Raw genomic sequence first — 14,678 nt, forward strand, 5'->3', positions numbered from 1 at the left:
AAACTTGGCTGATTTTGTTTTGTATTCTTTTGTTACGATAAATCTTAGCTGTGAGTAGGACTATGTGCTGAGCCTTGTGAGTCTTCCTAGCAAATCACCAACCTGGAAGTGGTCTTGGGAACCCCTAATGCTGAGGATCCACTGGAAATAAGCCCAAGAGATGAGACATAGGCCTAGGGCTTAAGCAGCCAAAATTTGTTCATGCCTTCTAGACAGATGCCTTCCTTCCTTCACCACTGAGATCTAGGAAGAATTGGGGTTTTGCTTGGAGTGGGGGAAAATAGAGTTAGGAGTTGGAAAAATAGAAAAAAAAAGGAGGGATGGAGCAAAAGGCACCATAAAGATAGGCTTTGCCGTTAGTGGCCGGAGGCATTAAGGAAGTCCCTGGTAACCAACCGGCAAGAGAAAGAACTCTCCAGAGAAAGAAGAAGGAAGAAAGTTATGTAGGATGAGAAGCAGGAGGTGCCTACTTCAAACTTAGCCTGAATCTCTCTTTACCCAGAAAGGACCATGTTCCACCTTGATGAGTTTCCCACCTTGGCTCACTACCCAAACAAGCCCAGAAGGTACAGATGGCAAGGAGAAGATGGGCAAGCCAGCTTGAGTATTTGGCATTTCTCACCTCTTGGGTTGGCCCATGATGATGCATAGAAATCTTCCTGCATGCCTGCAGAACAGAAGAAGAGCTGCAAACTGACATAGGTGTAACCAAAAAGAAGTTCTGAGTGATAAAGTGATATCTACCTGAACATCTTACAAGACTAGAGGAAGAGCCTGAAATGAGACTCCACAGCATAAAGTATTTATATTCACAGATTTGTAAGAGATGCGTAGAATTTTAAAACAGGAAAAGCCTTAGGGATTGAGTCAATACTCTCATTTTAGAGAAGAGGAAAGATCAGAGAGGTTGGGCACTCAGTCTAAGTCACACAGCCAGTACAGCCAGTACTCCTGACCAGCACCCTCTTCACCTCTCATTGAGAAAGAAAGGAGCTTCAATTTCAGAAGAAACACATGATGAAGTCAAATAGGTATTAACTGTTAGACTTTGGAGAGGTTATTCACCATCTCTGCTTTCTATTTTCTTGGTTGTCAAACAAGGATATTACTCCAAACAGAGATGGCTGCTGTCAGTGAAAGCTCATGGAAAACGCAGAAGGCAATACATAGTACGTATTCAATGAATATTAGCCCAGATCTCTCTCCTAAACATCACTCCAAATGACCTTCTGCAAAGCCTGCTGAAGTCCAGTGTTCCTTTGGGATCAAGACTGTGTCACACAAGAAAAGAGGCAATGAAGTAAGAGTGTAAAGAAATGCATGGAAAGGCAAACTCCAAAGTCAGAACAGCAGTTACCTCTGAGGGGGAGGGGAGGTACATGGGGGCCTCAAATCTATCAGTCATGTCTGATGTCTGCAGGTGAGTGCTGGGTATGTGTGTTCTTATCATATTGTTTTTATGCCCTTTCACATGTCTGAAATCTTTCATAAAATTTTACATAAATAAAAAGAAACAAATGTTTGACAAAGTAGCACATGAGACTATAAAGTCTTCACATGAGGGGAAGAAGAAAGGAAAACCTAGGGAGCATGGAAAACTACCCCGGGGGGAGGCCCAGGGAAGGGGTCAGCAACAGACACAGGGTGTTCCATGGGGAAACGGGCTCAAAATGGTACGTCACAACCTTGACCTCTAGCACAGTTTCACCTGGCCCTCCTAAGAAATGTGCTAAGAAACTGAAAAAGTTGTTCATATTTACACTTCCTTTCAAGTTTTAGGCTTGGCATGTAGGTACCTTCTGTCCAAGGAATGAAGGAAGCAGCACTGCCCCTGTTTAGCAGGCATGTGGAGGGGTCTCAGGTCTTACCAAGTCAGCTCAATCACACCGACCACATAACCCTAGAAGTTAAGCTTTGTCCGGTCCCTCTTGATATCCCTGAAGATGTGGAAAGAGAAGCACAAGGAGAAAGAAATGACATGACTGAGCCAAGATAAGACTTCATTATTGATTTGCTTTCTCCTGTTTCTCGTCTCAGCCAGGAAGATAAGAAAGCTCCATTTTTCAGTCTGTTCTTAGTTGAACAAAAATATATACATTTCATAGGCGTGTAGTAGGTGCTATTAGAACTTCTCCTTGTTTTTCTAAGGCCTGATCCAGTGAGAAATTGAGCAGGTTCTGGGAGGCCTGAACCTCCGCCAGCCGAGCGAGAGCCCACCTGCACTTTCCTTTGACTACAGTATCACTAGTGTTGAAGATGAGCACTTGTCCCGGGGAAGTGAGCACTTGTCCTCACGTCTCTGGGTTTTCATGTGGAGAACTTTCTAGAATAACTGATCCTCTGGTCTCCTGTCCTTGCCAGGGGAGCCTTGCTTTTCAATTGGGAAAAGGTAATCTAGTCAAAAGTCAAAAGCACTAGAGATTTTGGTCTCCTTTCATCCCTCTCCACTGGGACCAGCACATATTGGTGGCTGCTCTATTGGCTCAAATTGTGCCTGAGGTGGGTAGTTCTGGGGCCTGGATGGAAAGTGCAGAGGAAAGCATTATCCAATTTGGGCCACAGTCTCCCAACAGCTCTATCAGGAAAAAAGGTGATATTTTCATCTCCATATGCTGAGCATCTGTACCTGCCTCTCAACTAGATCCAAACTCTGGTGGGTTAGTTTACTGAGTCCTGAAAATCCCAGCATCTAGAATCATCTGGAAAGCCTCCAGCACCTTATAAAAATGACTTTTTAATAGGAAGAAATGGAAGCAGGATATCCTCACAATTAAGGGAACTTTGCAAGGTTTCTATTACTTTTGTTACAGCCCCTTTCCCCTAGTGATTAATAATAAAGCCTCTGTGTGCTCAGCGAAGGAGAGGCAAGTACACTGGAGGGTAGGAGGTCATAGCTTCTTCCACTATGAGCTCCGGAAACGAAGCCCAGAAGCAAAGAAGGGCAGCCTTGGAGCCATGGGTAGGGGTGGGTGGGGAGAGATTCAGAGAATAGCTGAGAAACTAGGACCTAGGTAGGGAAAGAAGACTAGGATTGTGCAGAAAAGTCAACATAACTAGGCCTGTGATTCCTTTCCTTAGGAAGGCTTGCTTACAGGGTTGGCACATCACTGGCATCTAAGAACTTAGATTTCAGGAAGGTTTTCTCAAATCTCTAACTGATAAGAATGGCTCACTGTGCCTAAACAGTTTGTGCAAGCAATGTGGTTTGTGCTGAACACCTGCTTTCCTGGGATTTTGGTACGTGCTAAGCAGAGGTACCTACATGGCCAATAAAATCCCTGGATGCTAAGTCTTCAAGGAGCTTCACTGGAAGACACTTCACACATGTTGTCACAATGCAATGCTGGAGGAATTAAGTTCATCCTGTGTGACTCCACTCTGGGAAAACTTTCAAAACTTGTTCCTGATTTCCTCCAGACTTTGCTCCATCCACCTTTTCTGGAAACTTGGCTGATTTTGTTTTGTATTCTTTTGTTACGATAAATCTTAGCTGTGAGTAGGACTATGTGCTGAGCCTTGTGAGTCTTCCTAGCAAATCACCAAACCTGGAAGTGGTCTTGGGAACCCCTAATGCTGAGGATCCACTGGAAATAAGCCCAAGAGATGAGACATAGGCCTAGGGCTTAAGCAGCCAAAATTTGTTCATGCCTTCTAGACAGATGCCTTCCTTCCTTCACCACTGAGGATCTAGGAAGAATTGGGGTTTTGCTTGGAGTGGGGGAAAATAGAGTTAGGAGTTGGAAAAATAGAAAAAGAAAAGGAGGGATGGAGCAAAAGGCACCATAAAGATAGGCTTTGCCGTTAGTGGCCGGAGGCATTAAGGAAGTCCCTGGTAACCAAACCGGCAAGAGAAAGAACTCTCCCAGAGAAAGAAGAAGGAAGAAAGTTATGTAGGATGAGAAGCAGGAGGTGCCTACTTCAAACTTAGCCTGAATCTCTCTTTACCCAGAAAGGACCATGTTCCACCTTGATGAGTTTCTCCACCTTGGCTCACTACCCAAACAAGCCCAGAAGGTACAGATGGCAAGGAGAAGATGGGCAAGCCAGCTTGAGTATTTGGCATTTCTCACCTCTTGGGTTGGCCCATGATGATGCATAGAAATCTTCCTGCATGCCTGCAGAACAGAAGAAGAGCTGCAAACTGACATAGGTGTAACCAAAAAGAAGTTCTGAGTGATAAAGTGATATCTACCTGAACATCTTACAAGACTAGAGGGGAAGAGCCTGAAATGAGACTCCACAGCATAAAGTATTTATATTCACAGATTTGTAAGAGATGCGTAGAATTTTAAAACAGGAAAAGCCTTAGGGATTGAGTCAATACTCCTCATTTTAGAGAAGAGGAAAGATCAGAGAGGTTGGGCACTCAGTCTAAGTCACACAGCCAGTACAGCCAGTACTCCTGACCAGCACCCTCTTCACCTCTCATTGAGAAAGAAAGGAGCTTCAATTTCAGAAGAAACACATGATGAAGTCAAATAGGTATTAACTGTTAGACTTTGGAGAGGTTATTCACCATCTCTGCTTTCTATTTTCTTGGTTGTCAAACAAGGATAATTACTCCAAACAGAGATGGCTGCTGTCAGTGAAAGCTCATGGAAAACGCAGAAGGCAATACATAGTACGTATTCAATGAATATTAGCCCAGATCTCTCTCCTAAACATCACTCCAAATGACCTTCTGCAAAGCCTGCTGAAGTCCAGTGTTCCTTTGGGATCAAGACTGTGTCACACAAGAAAAGAGGCAATGAAGTAAGAGTGTAAAGAAATGCATGGGAAAGGCAAACTCCAAAGTCAGAACAGCAGTTACCTCTGAGGGGGAGGGGAGGGGTACATGGGGGCCTCAAATCTATCAGTCATGTCTGATGTCTGCAGGTGAGTGCTGGGTATGTGTGTTCTTATCATATTGTTTTTATGCCCTTTCACATGTCTGAAATCTTTCATAAAATGTTTACATAAATAAAAAGAAACAAATGTTTGACAAAGTAGCACATGAGACTATAAAGTCTTCACATGAGGGGAAGAAGAAAGGAAAACCTAGGGAGCATGGAAAACTACCCCGGGGGGAGGCCCAGGGAAGGGGTCAGCAACAGACACAGGGTGTTCCATGGGGAAACGGGCTCAAAATGGTACGTCACAACCTTGACCTCTAGCACAGTTTCACCTGGCCCTCCTAAGAAATGTGCTAAGAAACTGAAAAAGTTGTTCATATTTACACTTCCTTTCAAGTTTTAGGCTTGGCATGTAGGTACCTTCTGTCCAAGGAATGAAGGAAGCAGCACTGCCCCTGTTTAGCAGGCATGTGGGAGGGGTCTCAGGTCTTACCAAGTCAGCTCAATCACACCGACCACATAACCCTAGAAGTTAAGCTTTGTCCGGTCCCTCTTGATATCCCTGAAGATGTGGGAAAGAGAAGCACAAGGAGAAAGAAATGACATGACTGAGCCAAGATAAGACTTCATTATTGATTTGCTTTCTCCTGTTTCTAGTCTCAGCCAGGAAGATAAGAAAGCTCCAATTTTTCAGTCTGTTCTTAGTTGAACAAAAATATATACATTTCATAAGGCGTGTAGTAGGTGCTAAATAAATACATGAAAGGAAAGTAACATTCTCACCACACAAAAACACCCACATACTGAGAGACTAATATGATGTAGTGGAAAGCATGTAAGATTTGGTGTCCAAAAACTTGAGTTAGAGTACATGGTCCAGTGTGCCTCTGTGCAAAGCATCTAACCTCTCTAGGTTTCCATATCCTCAAACGAGGATACTAACACCTATGTGTGGTGGGTTAAACAGTGTCTCCCAAAATACATGCCCATCTGGACCCTCAGAAAGTGACTTTATTTTGAACAAGGGTCTTTGTACATATAGTTAAGATTAAGGATCTCGATCATCCTGAATTAGGATGGATTTTAAGTCCAATGACAGGTGTTCATATAAGAGACAGAAAAAGGGAAGACAGACACAAAGAGAAGGCCGTGTGTAGACAGAGGTAGAAGCTGGAGTAATGTCACAAACCAAAGAATTCCAGTAGTCCACCAGAAGTTGGAACAGGAAAGAAAGGATTTTGCCTTAGAATCTTCAGAGAGAGCAGAGCCTGCTGACATTTTGATTTCAAACTTCTGGCCTCCAGAACTGTGAAGGAATAGATTTCTGTTGTTTTAGGTCATCCAGCTTGTGGTCATCTGTTGTGGTGGTCCTAAGAAACCAACACCCCTCCTTTACAGGGCCAGTATGAACATCAAACAGGATCATGTGTGGGAAAGCACACTGTCAATTCTATGGGGTTTTTTTTGTTGTTTTTTTTTTTTTTTTTTTGAGACAGAGTCTCACTCTGTCACCCAGGCTGGAGTGCAGTGGCGCGATCTCGGCTCACTGCAAGCTCCGCCTCCCGGGTTCACGCCATTCTCCTGCCTCAGCCTCCCGAGTAGCTGGGACTACAGGTGCCCGCCACCATGCCCAGCTAATTTTTGTATTTTTAGTAGAGATGGGGTTTCACTGTGTTAGCCAGGATGGTCTCGATCTCCTGACCTCATGATCCACCCGTCTCGGCCTCCCAAAGTGCTAGGATTACAGGCGTGGGCCACCGCACCCGGCCCACTGTCAATTCTTTAGAGTGATATAACTGGCAGCTATCATTATGGGATCAAAACCTTGAAAAGAATAAATCCTCTCAGGAACCAAATCCCGGACTTGCACCTAAGGATACATCCCCAGCAATTCTTTCCAGAGAGGATAGAATGCTGGTGACTAGCTCTAAGGTTATGCCTCCCCTTGCCTTGCTGGCTCCAGACTGCCTCTCTCCACTTGCACTTGTGCCTTTGAGGAAGACTGGAGTGTCATCTGGTGCAGAAAGAAGGCATCTGCTCCCAGGCACCAGTCACATGGCAAGCATTACACACCAAGGCCACCATCTGCACTAACAACTCACATCCAAGTACAGTTCAATGTCAGCCTTACTCTAATTCTGAATGAGCCAAGACCACAGGCAGGTGACTCTGGGGCCAAAATCTTTCCATGAACAGTGCAATTCTGAATCAGAGCATCACAGGTAGACAAGCTGGAGGCTGAATAAGGAAGAACCCACCACATGGCCCTCAACTGCCAATCTCTGATCCAAAGAGCCTGTTTAGGACATTTTGGGGTATGGTGTGATCCTCATGATCTTTTCTGCCTTTTTCTTTTTAAAGGAAGTTTTGAGTGCTGAATTTTATTTCTTTATATTAAAATCCACAGTCCTTGAAGGAGTGAAGAATAGATACAAATTGATCATAGCAGATGGGCAAAAAGAGCAAAATAGACATAGATGGATAAAGACCCACAGAGGAGGAAAAACTCCTACCGAAACCATAAAAGCAAAGGAATCCAAGAGAAAGGTAGGACAATCGCCCTTGATGAATTTAATGGCACTTTAGACTTTAAATATGCTTGTGGGAAAGTTGGTATGGTTTTCATTTTATAAAGAAGAACAAAGAACAGCGGGCAGGTTGGCAGTCTGTGTTCAGAGACCGGACATCCACTTATCAGGAATTAGCAAGTGAACTCAGTGGCCTTCAAAGGCTTTTTCCAATTTTGAAATTCACTCTCCTTGAATGCAAAGTTAGCAGTGGCTCTACCCTCCATAAAGTCAAGTTCATGGTGTACAGCATCCAAAGCCTTCACAATCAGGCCCACCTTTGTAGTTACGAGAGAGAAAGAAGAGTATGTAGGAGTAATCGAAGATAATATTGAAAACAAGTAGGCAGAGGCCCAATCATGAAGCACTACAGAGAATAAACTTTGTTCTCTAGACAGTACAATTGGGAACCACTAGAAAGTTTTACAAAAGGAAGTGACATACCAGATTTGCGCTTTAGAGAGATTAAGCCAACAGCCGTATGGAAAATCAGAGGGACTCCAAGGAAGACAAGTGACAAAGTAATTGTCCAGTCAAAGGTGACGAGGGTTTGAATCAAGGCAGGGAGATTGGGGATAGAAGGAGATAGAATCGACAGGCTTACTACCTGGATGTGAGGAGCAGGGCAGAAGACAGCCTATGATTCTTCTAGGATTCTGTCTTGGGCAACTGGATACATTCACCAATTTTTATCTGTCCCTTCTGGAAAATGCAGATGGCACAGATTTTAAAAACTGTCAGATTAACAGTTCCACATTTCCCAGAAGGGACAGATTAAAAAAAAAAAAAAAACTGAGACAACAGGATGATTTTTGGCTAATCTGAGTCAGAGTGCCTGCAGGACATCCCAGATGGAAATGTCTAGAAGGAAGTCAGAGAAGTTCAGGTTGGAGGTCTGAGACCAAAGTACAGAATACAGATTACAGGTGAAATAGGGGTAGTGAACAAGACCAGGAAAAGCAGACAGAGCAAGAGAGGGGAGCCAAGGACAAGCATTTGAGACACACTGACATTTAAGTGACATGAAGAAGGATTAGGGAAAGAAAAGAAGAAGTAGAACAGAGAAGTGGGACAGAACCCATGTCTGAAGAGGTTCAAGGAGGGAGATCTCCCAAGAGTTGAAATATCCACCAAAGAATCAGAGAAAACAAGTGAAAAAAAAAGTTGAAAACTCAGATTTTTCTAGCTTACTATTCTGTGAATTTTAGACAAAGGATAAAAGCATTTCTCATTAAATAGTACAACTGAACTTATACAGCAATTTGTCTCTCAAGATGTGAAGCAGATTTAGAAAGAAAAAAAAAGCTCAAATGTTGGGTAGGGTGGAAGGAAAAGAGGCATTAATTTTTTGTCTTCCTGCTCCTTGTTAAGCCTTTGACTTTCTGGTCAATATTTGTTCCATCACTCAATCGCATTATAAAATAATGTTCTAAGCTGGGTGCAATGGCTCACACCTGTAATCCTAGCACTTTGGGAGGCCAAGGAAGGTGAATCACAAGGTCAGGAGTTTGAGGCCAGCCTGGCCAACATAGTGAAACCCCATCTCTACTAAAAATACAAAAATTAGCCAGACGTGGTGATGGGCACCTGTAGTCTCAGCTACTCAGGAGGCTGAGGCAGGAGAATCACTTGAATCTGGGAGGCAGAGGTTGCAGTGAGCCAAGAACACACCGCTGCACTCCAGCCTGGGCAACAGAGCAAGACTACAACTCAAAAATAAAAATAAAAAATGTTCTATACATACATTTAAAATGGTACCTTCAATTTCTTCCTGAACCTTCACTAATCTGCTTACTATGTAGGAAGGCTCCAAAGTAAAGTGGCATTTCAGGACACACAATATTAAAATATTGACCCTTTTAAAGCTTTCAAAAACATTTTAACAGCCCTTACTATGTTGAAATTTGACACTAGCAGTATAGATGAATAATATAAAGCATTTAAAAGCACTTCAATATAACTTTTAAAATGTTGTAATTGCATTTTAATTAATAAGAAAAATATATCTGACACTTGAAAAAATAACAAAGGCAATTAAAATAACGACACGTGAAGACTCCCTGACTTGAGATTAAATAAGGAAAACTACTTTATTTCTCCTAGTGATAACTACTCAGAATCTCTTTGCAAACTATGTCATCCTAAGACCCAAAGATCCTCCATAAAACAGTAGAAGACTCATCCTCTGTCACATTTCCCCTAGCACAGGGAAAGTGGTTAAATGTTAAAGTTTCAAGGGACTTTGCATAGGAAAGGGAGAGGAGAGAACATCAGCTGCACTGTTAGCAAACTTGAAAACAGGTGAAAGCAAAGTGAGTGCTCAAACTGCCAAGAAAACAAATATTTGGGTTGAGCAGGTGCAAGCAAACTAGGAAGAAATTTCTTATTAGCTAAGACAATTAATCATAATTAGACGAAGATAAACAAAAACGATTGTAATCAAAGTACAAGTTTAGTGATCATACAGCGTTTAAAATTAAGGATTGGGGACACAGCATTAGCTTCAGGATAGAACCTACACTTAAATAATCAAGTTATTTAATTCAATAAATATTGATCAACTATTATGCATCACACACAAGGCTAGAGGGATCCAAATTCAATTCAGACATTTTCCCTGCATGGTGCCCACCATCTGGCAAGGCAGAGATATACCCTCAACTATGATTCATGGTGGCTAACCATCTGAAAAAGGTGTTATGGGATCACACAGGAAGAAGCATGGGGTATGCGGAAGTCCTTGAGGAGGAATTGGTATCTGAACCAGACTTTGGATTTCACCAAGCAAGAGAGAAGGGGAACAAGGCACTCCAGGTGAGGGATCAGCATAAGCAAAAATGTTAACAATAACACTAGGAAGAACTGGAATGCAGGATGCTTGGGAGCAACAAAGCTAAAAAGATAGGCCGGGTTAGACTGTAAGGGGCATGAACTCCACACTATGAAATCTGGACTCAAACTACAGGTTGTCAGGGATCACTGATGGGTTTTGTGGGCATAGAAGGACATACATTTATTTTATTGTGATAAAATGTACATAACATCAAATTTACCATTAGTGACATTCATTACATTCATAATGTGCAACCATCGTCACTATCCAGTTCCAAAACATTTTCATCACCCCAAAAGGAAACCCTGTACACATTAAGCAGTCATTCCTCATTCTCCCCACCCCTGGCAACCACTAATATGCTTTCTGTCTCTATGGATTTGACTACTCTATTTCATATAAATGGAGTCATACAAGATGTGGTATTTTGTGCTTGGCTGATTTCACTTAGCACAATCTTTTCAAGGTTCATCCATGTTGTAGCATGTATCAGTACTTAATTCCTTTTATGGCTGAATAATATTCCATTGTATGAATATATTATATCACATTTTGTTTATCCATTCATCCACGGATGGACATTTGGGCTGTTTTTACCTTTTGGCTATTATGACTAGTGCTGCTATGAACATTTGTCACAAATTTTTGTTTGAATACCTGTTTTCAATTATTGTGGATATATACCCATGAGTGGAATAGTTGGGTCATATGGTAATTCTATGTTCAACTTACTGAGGACCACCAAGTCCATGATGGTTTATAAGCCAAGGAATCACAGATTCAGATCAGTGTTTTAGGCAATGACAACACATGGTGGGGCTGGGGGTTGGAACAGACTGGGAAAAGAGTGAAGATAGGAAGGCCAGCCAGGAAACTACTGCCCCTGCACAGGCAAGAAAGTAGAAAGACTTGATCCATGGCAATGACCACAAAACTAAAGAAAAGAGCATAGACTTGAGGGACATTTGTGAGGCAGAATGAGCAAGAATTGATGAGCAATTAGATGTGGGAAGGGTGAAGAGAACACTGTGTTCATAGGTGCACATTATATTGTGAGTTATATGTTCACAGTTCACCTCCTTTGCTAGATATTGAGCTTCTAAAAGAGAGAGTCATGTCTTAGTCACCCTCACATCCCCAGTTCTTAGCACAGAACCTGGCCCAGTAAATGAACAAAGAACAATTTCAGTGTCTGGTTGAATAATGGTGCCAGCCATTATTCACAAGAGCAAAAGAACTGAGGGATGATGACTTTGAATGAGTGGTTGGTTAAAGATGACTCTCTGCTCTGTGTTTCAGAAGCAGGATGGATGATGACGCAGCTTGTTGAAACAGGGAACACAGAAGTGGTTTGGACAGGTGCTTGTGGGAACATGTGGGAACACGTCCAATAGACAACCAGGAATTTAGAGCTAAATATTCAGGGAAAGGTTGGAACAAAAGGCCATTTTTGACATGTACTGTACTATTAATAGTTTTATGCATTAAAATATCTCATTTAGATATCTAATTTCATGAATCAACTAAAACTACTATAATACAATGCTATAAATCTTTTCCTAGGAAGAACTGAAAAATAGGAGTAAAAAACACAGTGTGGGTTATGGCTTAATATAAATTTTGCCTGTAGCTAGGCTGCAGGTAGACCCAGGCACATCTCAGACGCTGGCCGAGCAGGCTGCCTGCAAATGTCTGCCTTCCTAAAGTGATGTACACTGGGGAAGAGAGGGCCTTTATAGGCAACTTCAGGTTGGAATAGGTAAAAGGAGGACAATCTACCCAGGGTATGAGGAGGAAAGCATGATGTCTCTTTCAGATAAATATTCCTGGCCCAGTGCAAAGGACTCAGATCTGAGCCCACTTGAAAAAATGGCCTCTTTGGGGTGAAAGAGATCATGTACATGAGATAGAGAGGCTGTGACAGATTGTGTCGTTGGCCCCAATTATTCACAGTTCCCCAATTCCACAGCCTTTCATCATGTGACTTAGCAGTGTTGCTCCACTGAGAATAAGACATTCTACCCCATTCTTAATTTTGGGCTCAACCATGTGGCATGTCTTTGGCTGATGAACTACTAGCAAATACGCTGCCATCAGAAGCTTGAAGTACTTGCATGATTGGACTGGTCCCTTCTCTGGCACCTCCACCACTGTCATGAGAATGTGCCAGAAAGCACATTCCTATGCCTACTGGAAGAGGAAAGGCTTATGGAGCACAGCTGAGTCATCCCAGTTGCTCCCACTGAGGACAACCTAGATCAGTCAAGGGCCAGCCAACTCCAAGATACTGAGTGAGCCCAGCCAAGATCAGCAGAGCTCTGGCCAAGCCCCAGCTGACTAGATAAATAAGTACATCTTAATCCTGTATGCCACCAAGGTTTTGGGGTTGTTTGGTATGCAGTATCATCATAGTAATGGTTAATGGATATAGATCCTTTGCCACAGTTCTTCGTTGACTCAGAGATGTCAGAACTATAGGGAATACAGAGCCCTTTTGAGGGATCACATCTTTGCCAAATCTGGGAGACAGTGTCATTGCCATAGGCACCATAGATGTTTTGAAATGAACATTAATAATAATCAGTCTCAAAGAGAAGTAATTTCCTTGTACAACAGACCTCACACATACCCACATTAAAAAAAAATTGTGTGACCCCTAAAGGTTTCCAAAGCATTTGAGGTATTATATTATCTAAATCAATGTTCAAATTATGAGTTGCAATTCATTCGTAAGCAGTGACATCCATTTAATGGATCTTGAGTTGTACTTTTTGGGGAACAGAATGGAATGGAATGGAAAATATCAGAGTATGTAACAAATAATGAGAATTATTTCCTTAAATATTTTTTTCAGGTTTGTGTGTGTAAGAGGGAGAGGGAGGAAGGAAGAGAAGGAGAAGAAGAAGTAGTAGTAGTAGTAGTAGTAGTAATAGTAATAGTAGTAATAGTAGTAGTAGTAGTAGTAGGTCAAAATACATAAGTATTTCTTACTTTAGGTATTGTTCAAAAATGTTGAAAGCCACAGGCTAAAAGAAGGTAACTACATTTTACTACTAACTAAACCTCAGCATCGAAGCCCAGCACAGGAAATATGAGGAGGAGACAGTTAAGAGAAGGGAGAGAAGGAATCCATGGGCTAGAATAATTAATAGGAAAAGTTGCTTTCACTAACATTTTAGGATTTGAAAAACATTTTTGCCTATTTTATCTCATTTGAGTCTTATAACCGCACCATTTCACAGATGAAGAAATTGAGGCTCAAAGAAGTTAAGTCTTTAGTGTGAAAGTAACACGATAAGTCAAAGCTGAGAAGACAAGCCAGGTCTTTGTCTCCTATTTCACATTCCAACTATATCTTCACCAGCTCCAACACATTCTTGAGATCTCTCTCAAATTACTACCACATCCTCAGTCTTTCCCCATCTTCAAAATCCATATTAAATGCCCTCTTTATACACCCCCTAATAGTGTCCTTTGCCTTCACTGAGCTAATGAAATTTCCTTATTTGGATGATTATTTCATCTCTCTCTCTTCTACTAGCCTATCCCACTGTCATTCCATAATAAAGCAGCCTTGTTGGCTTGGGTCACTCCAGGACACCCAGCACCTAACATAGTACTGGGCACAAAGTGGGCACTCAATAAATAGCTGCTGAATAAATGAATATGAGTTACATGACCTGGGACAAGGAAAGTGGGCCAACTCTTCCATTCTCCAATTACGACCACAAAGTAGTTATATCCTTATTTGCCTGAAAAAGACAAAAACTGTAGTTTCCAAAACATGTACCCGCATAACTAGAAGGAATAGTGACCAGAGGGTGTTACCCAATCTGTTTGGTGCCTCTTTGCTGGAGAGAACTACAAACTGAACCAGAATCCAGGTACTCAGCAGTTCCTGGGGGTTGGAAAACCTGCTCAGATTCTGGGCCTTTTTCTCCCTGGACCTCAGCGCCATGATCCACTACTTGCCCTTAGCTAGCAGAATGGTCCACAAGTCCACTGGTGTCTACAAAGCCAGTAGATGAACTCTTACGAGCCAGCGCTCCAAAACCCTGGCCTACTTCAGCTCAGCACCTTGACACCATACAGGTTGCCAGGCATCTCCCCCTCTCAGCAAAGGTCGGTGGAGATTTTTCATGCTTTTGGCCGAACTGAGAATTCCATCATGCTCTCTGACTTGCTTTCCCGTGTACATCTTCCCAGTCACTTCACTTCCATCAGCTGATGTCATGGATGCTGTGGGCCCCATGGTACTCCCCCAGCTGCTGATGGTTCCAGCTGAATCTTTCTTGGGAAACTGCCCGCAAAGAGAATTCCCCAGGGTCACATTCATTCCTTGTGGCAGCCTGCATCCAGGCAATGATGACAGGGTACAATAACTTTGTTGTGGGACAATGTTGAAGGATTGTTCCAGCTCCAGGTGTCCCTGTGTGAGGGCTGAGG

At 42.5% G+C, this 14,678-nt stretch overlaps 1 protein-coding gene across 1 annotated transcript in view; it reads right to left on the reverse strand.

The window, feature by feature from the left end:
• Positions 1–545: 545 nt before the first annotated feature.
• LOC117090826 overlaps positions 546–14,678 on the reverse strand; it is a 51,776-nt gene continuing 37,643 nt past the window's right edge. Inside the window, exons 6-7 of the mRNA XM_033223472.1 lie at positions 4,071–4,115; positions 546–667 (exon numbers count right to left, since the gene is read on the reverse strand). Coding sequence (XP_033079363.1) covers positions 546–667; positions 4,071–4,115 — 167 coding nt within the window. The remainder of the gene's footprint in view (positions 668–4,070; positions 4,116–14,678) is intronic.

This window comes from Trachypithecus francoisi, unplaced genomic scaffold, assembly GCF_009764315.1.
Source record: "Trachypithecus francoisi isolate TF-2019V2 unplaced genomic scaffold, Tfra_2.0 Lachesis_group11, whole genome shotgun sequence".
In the NCBI taxonomy this organism is placed as follows: Eukaryota; Metazoa; Chordata; class Mammalia; order Primates; family Cercopithecidae; genus Trachypithecus; species Trachypithecus francoisi.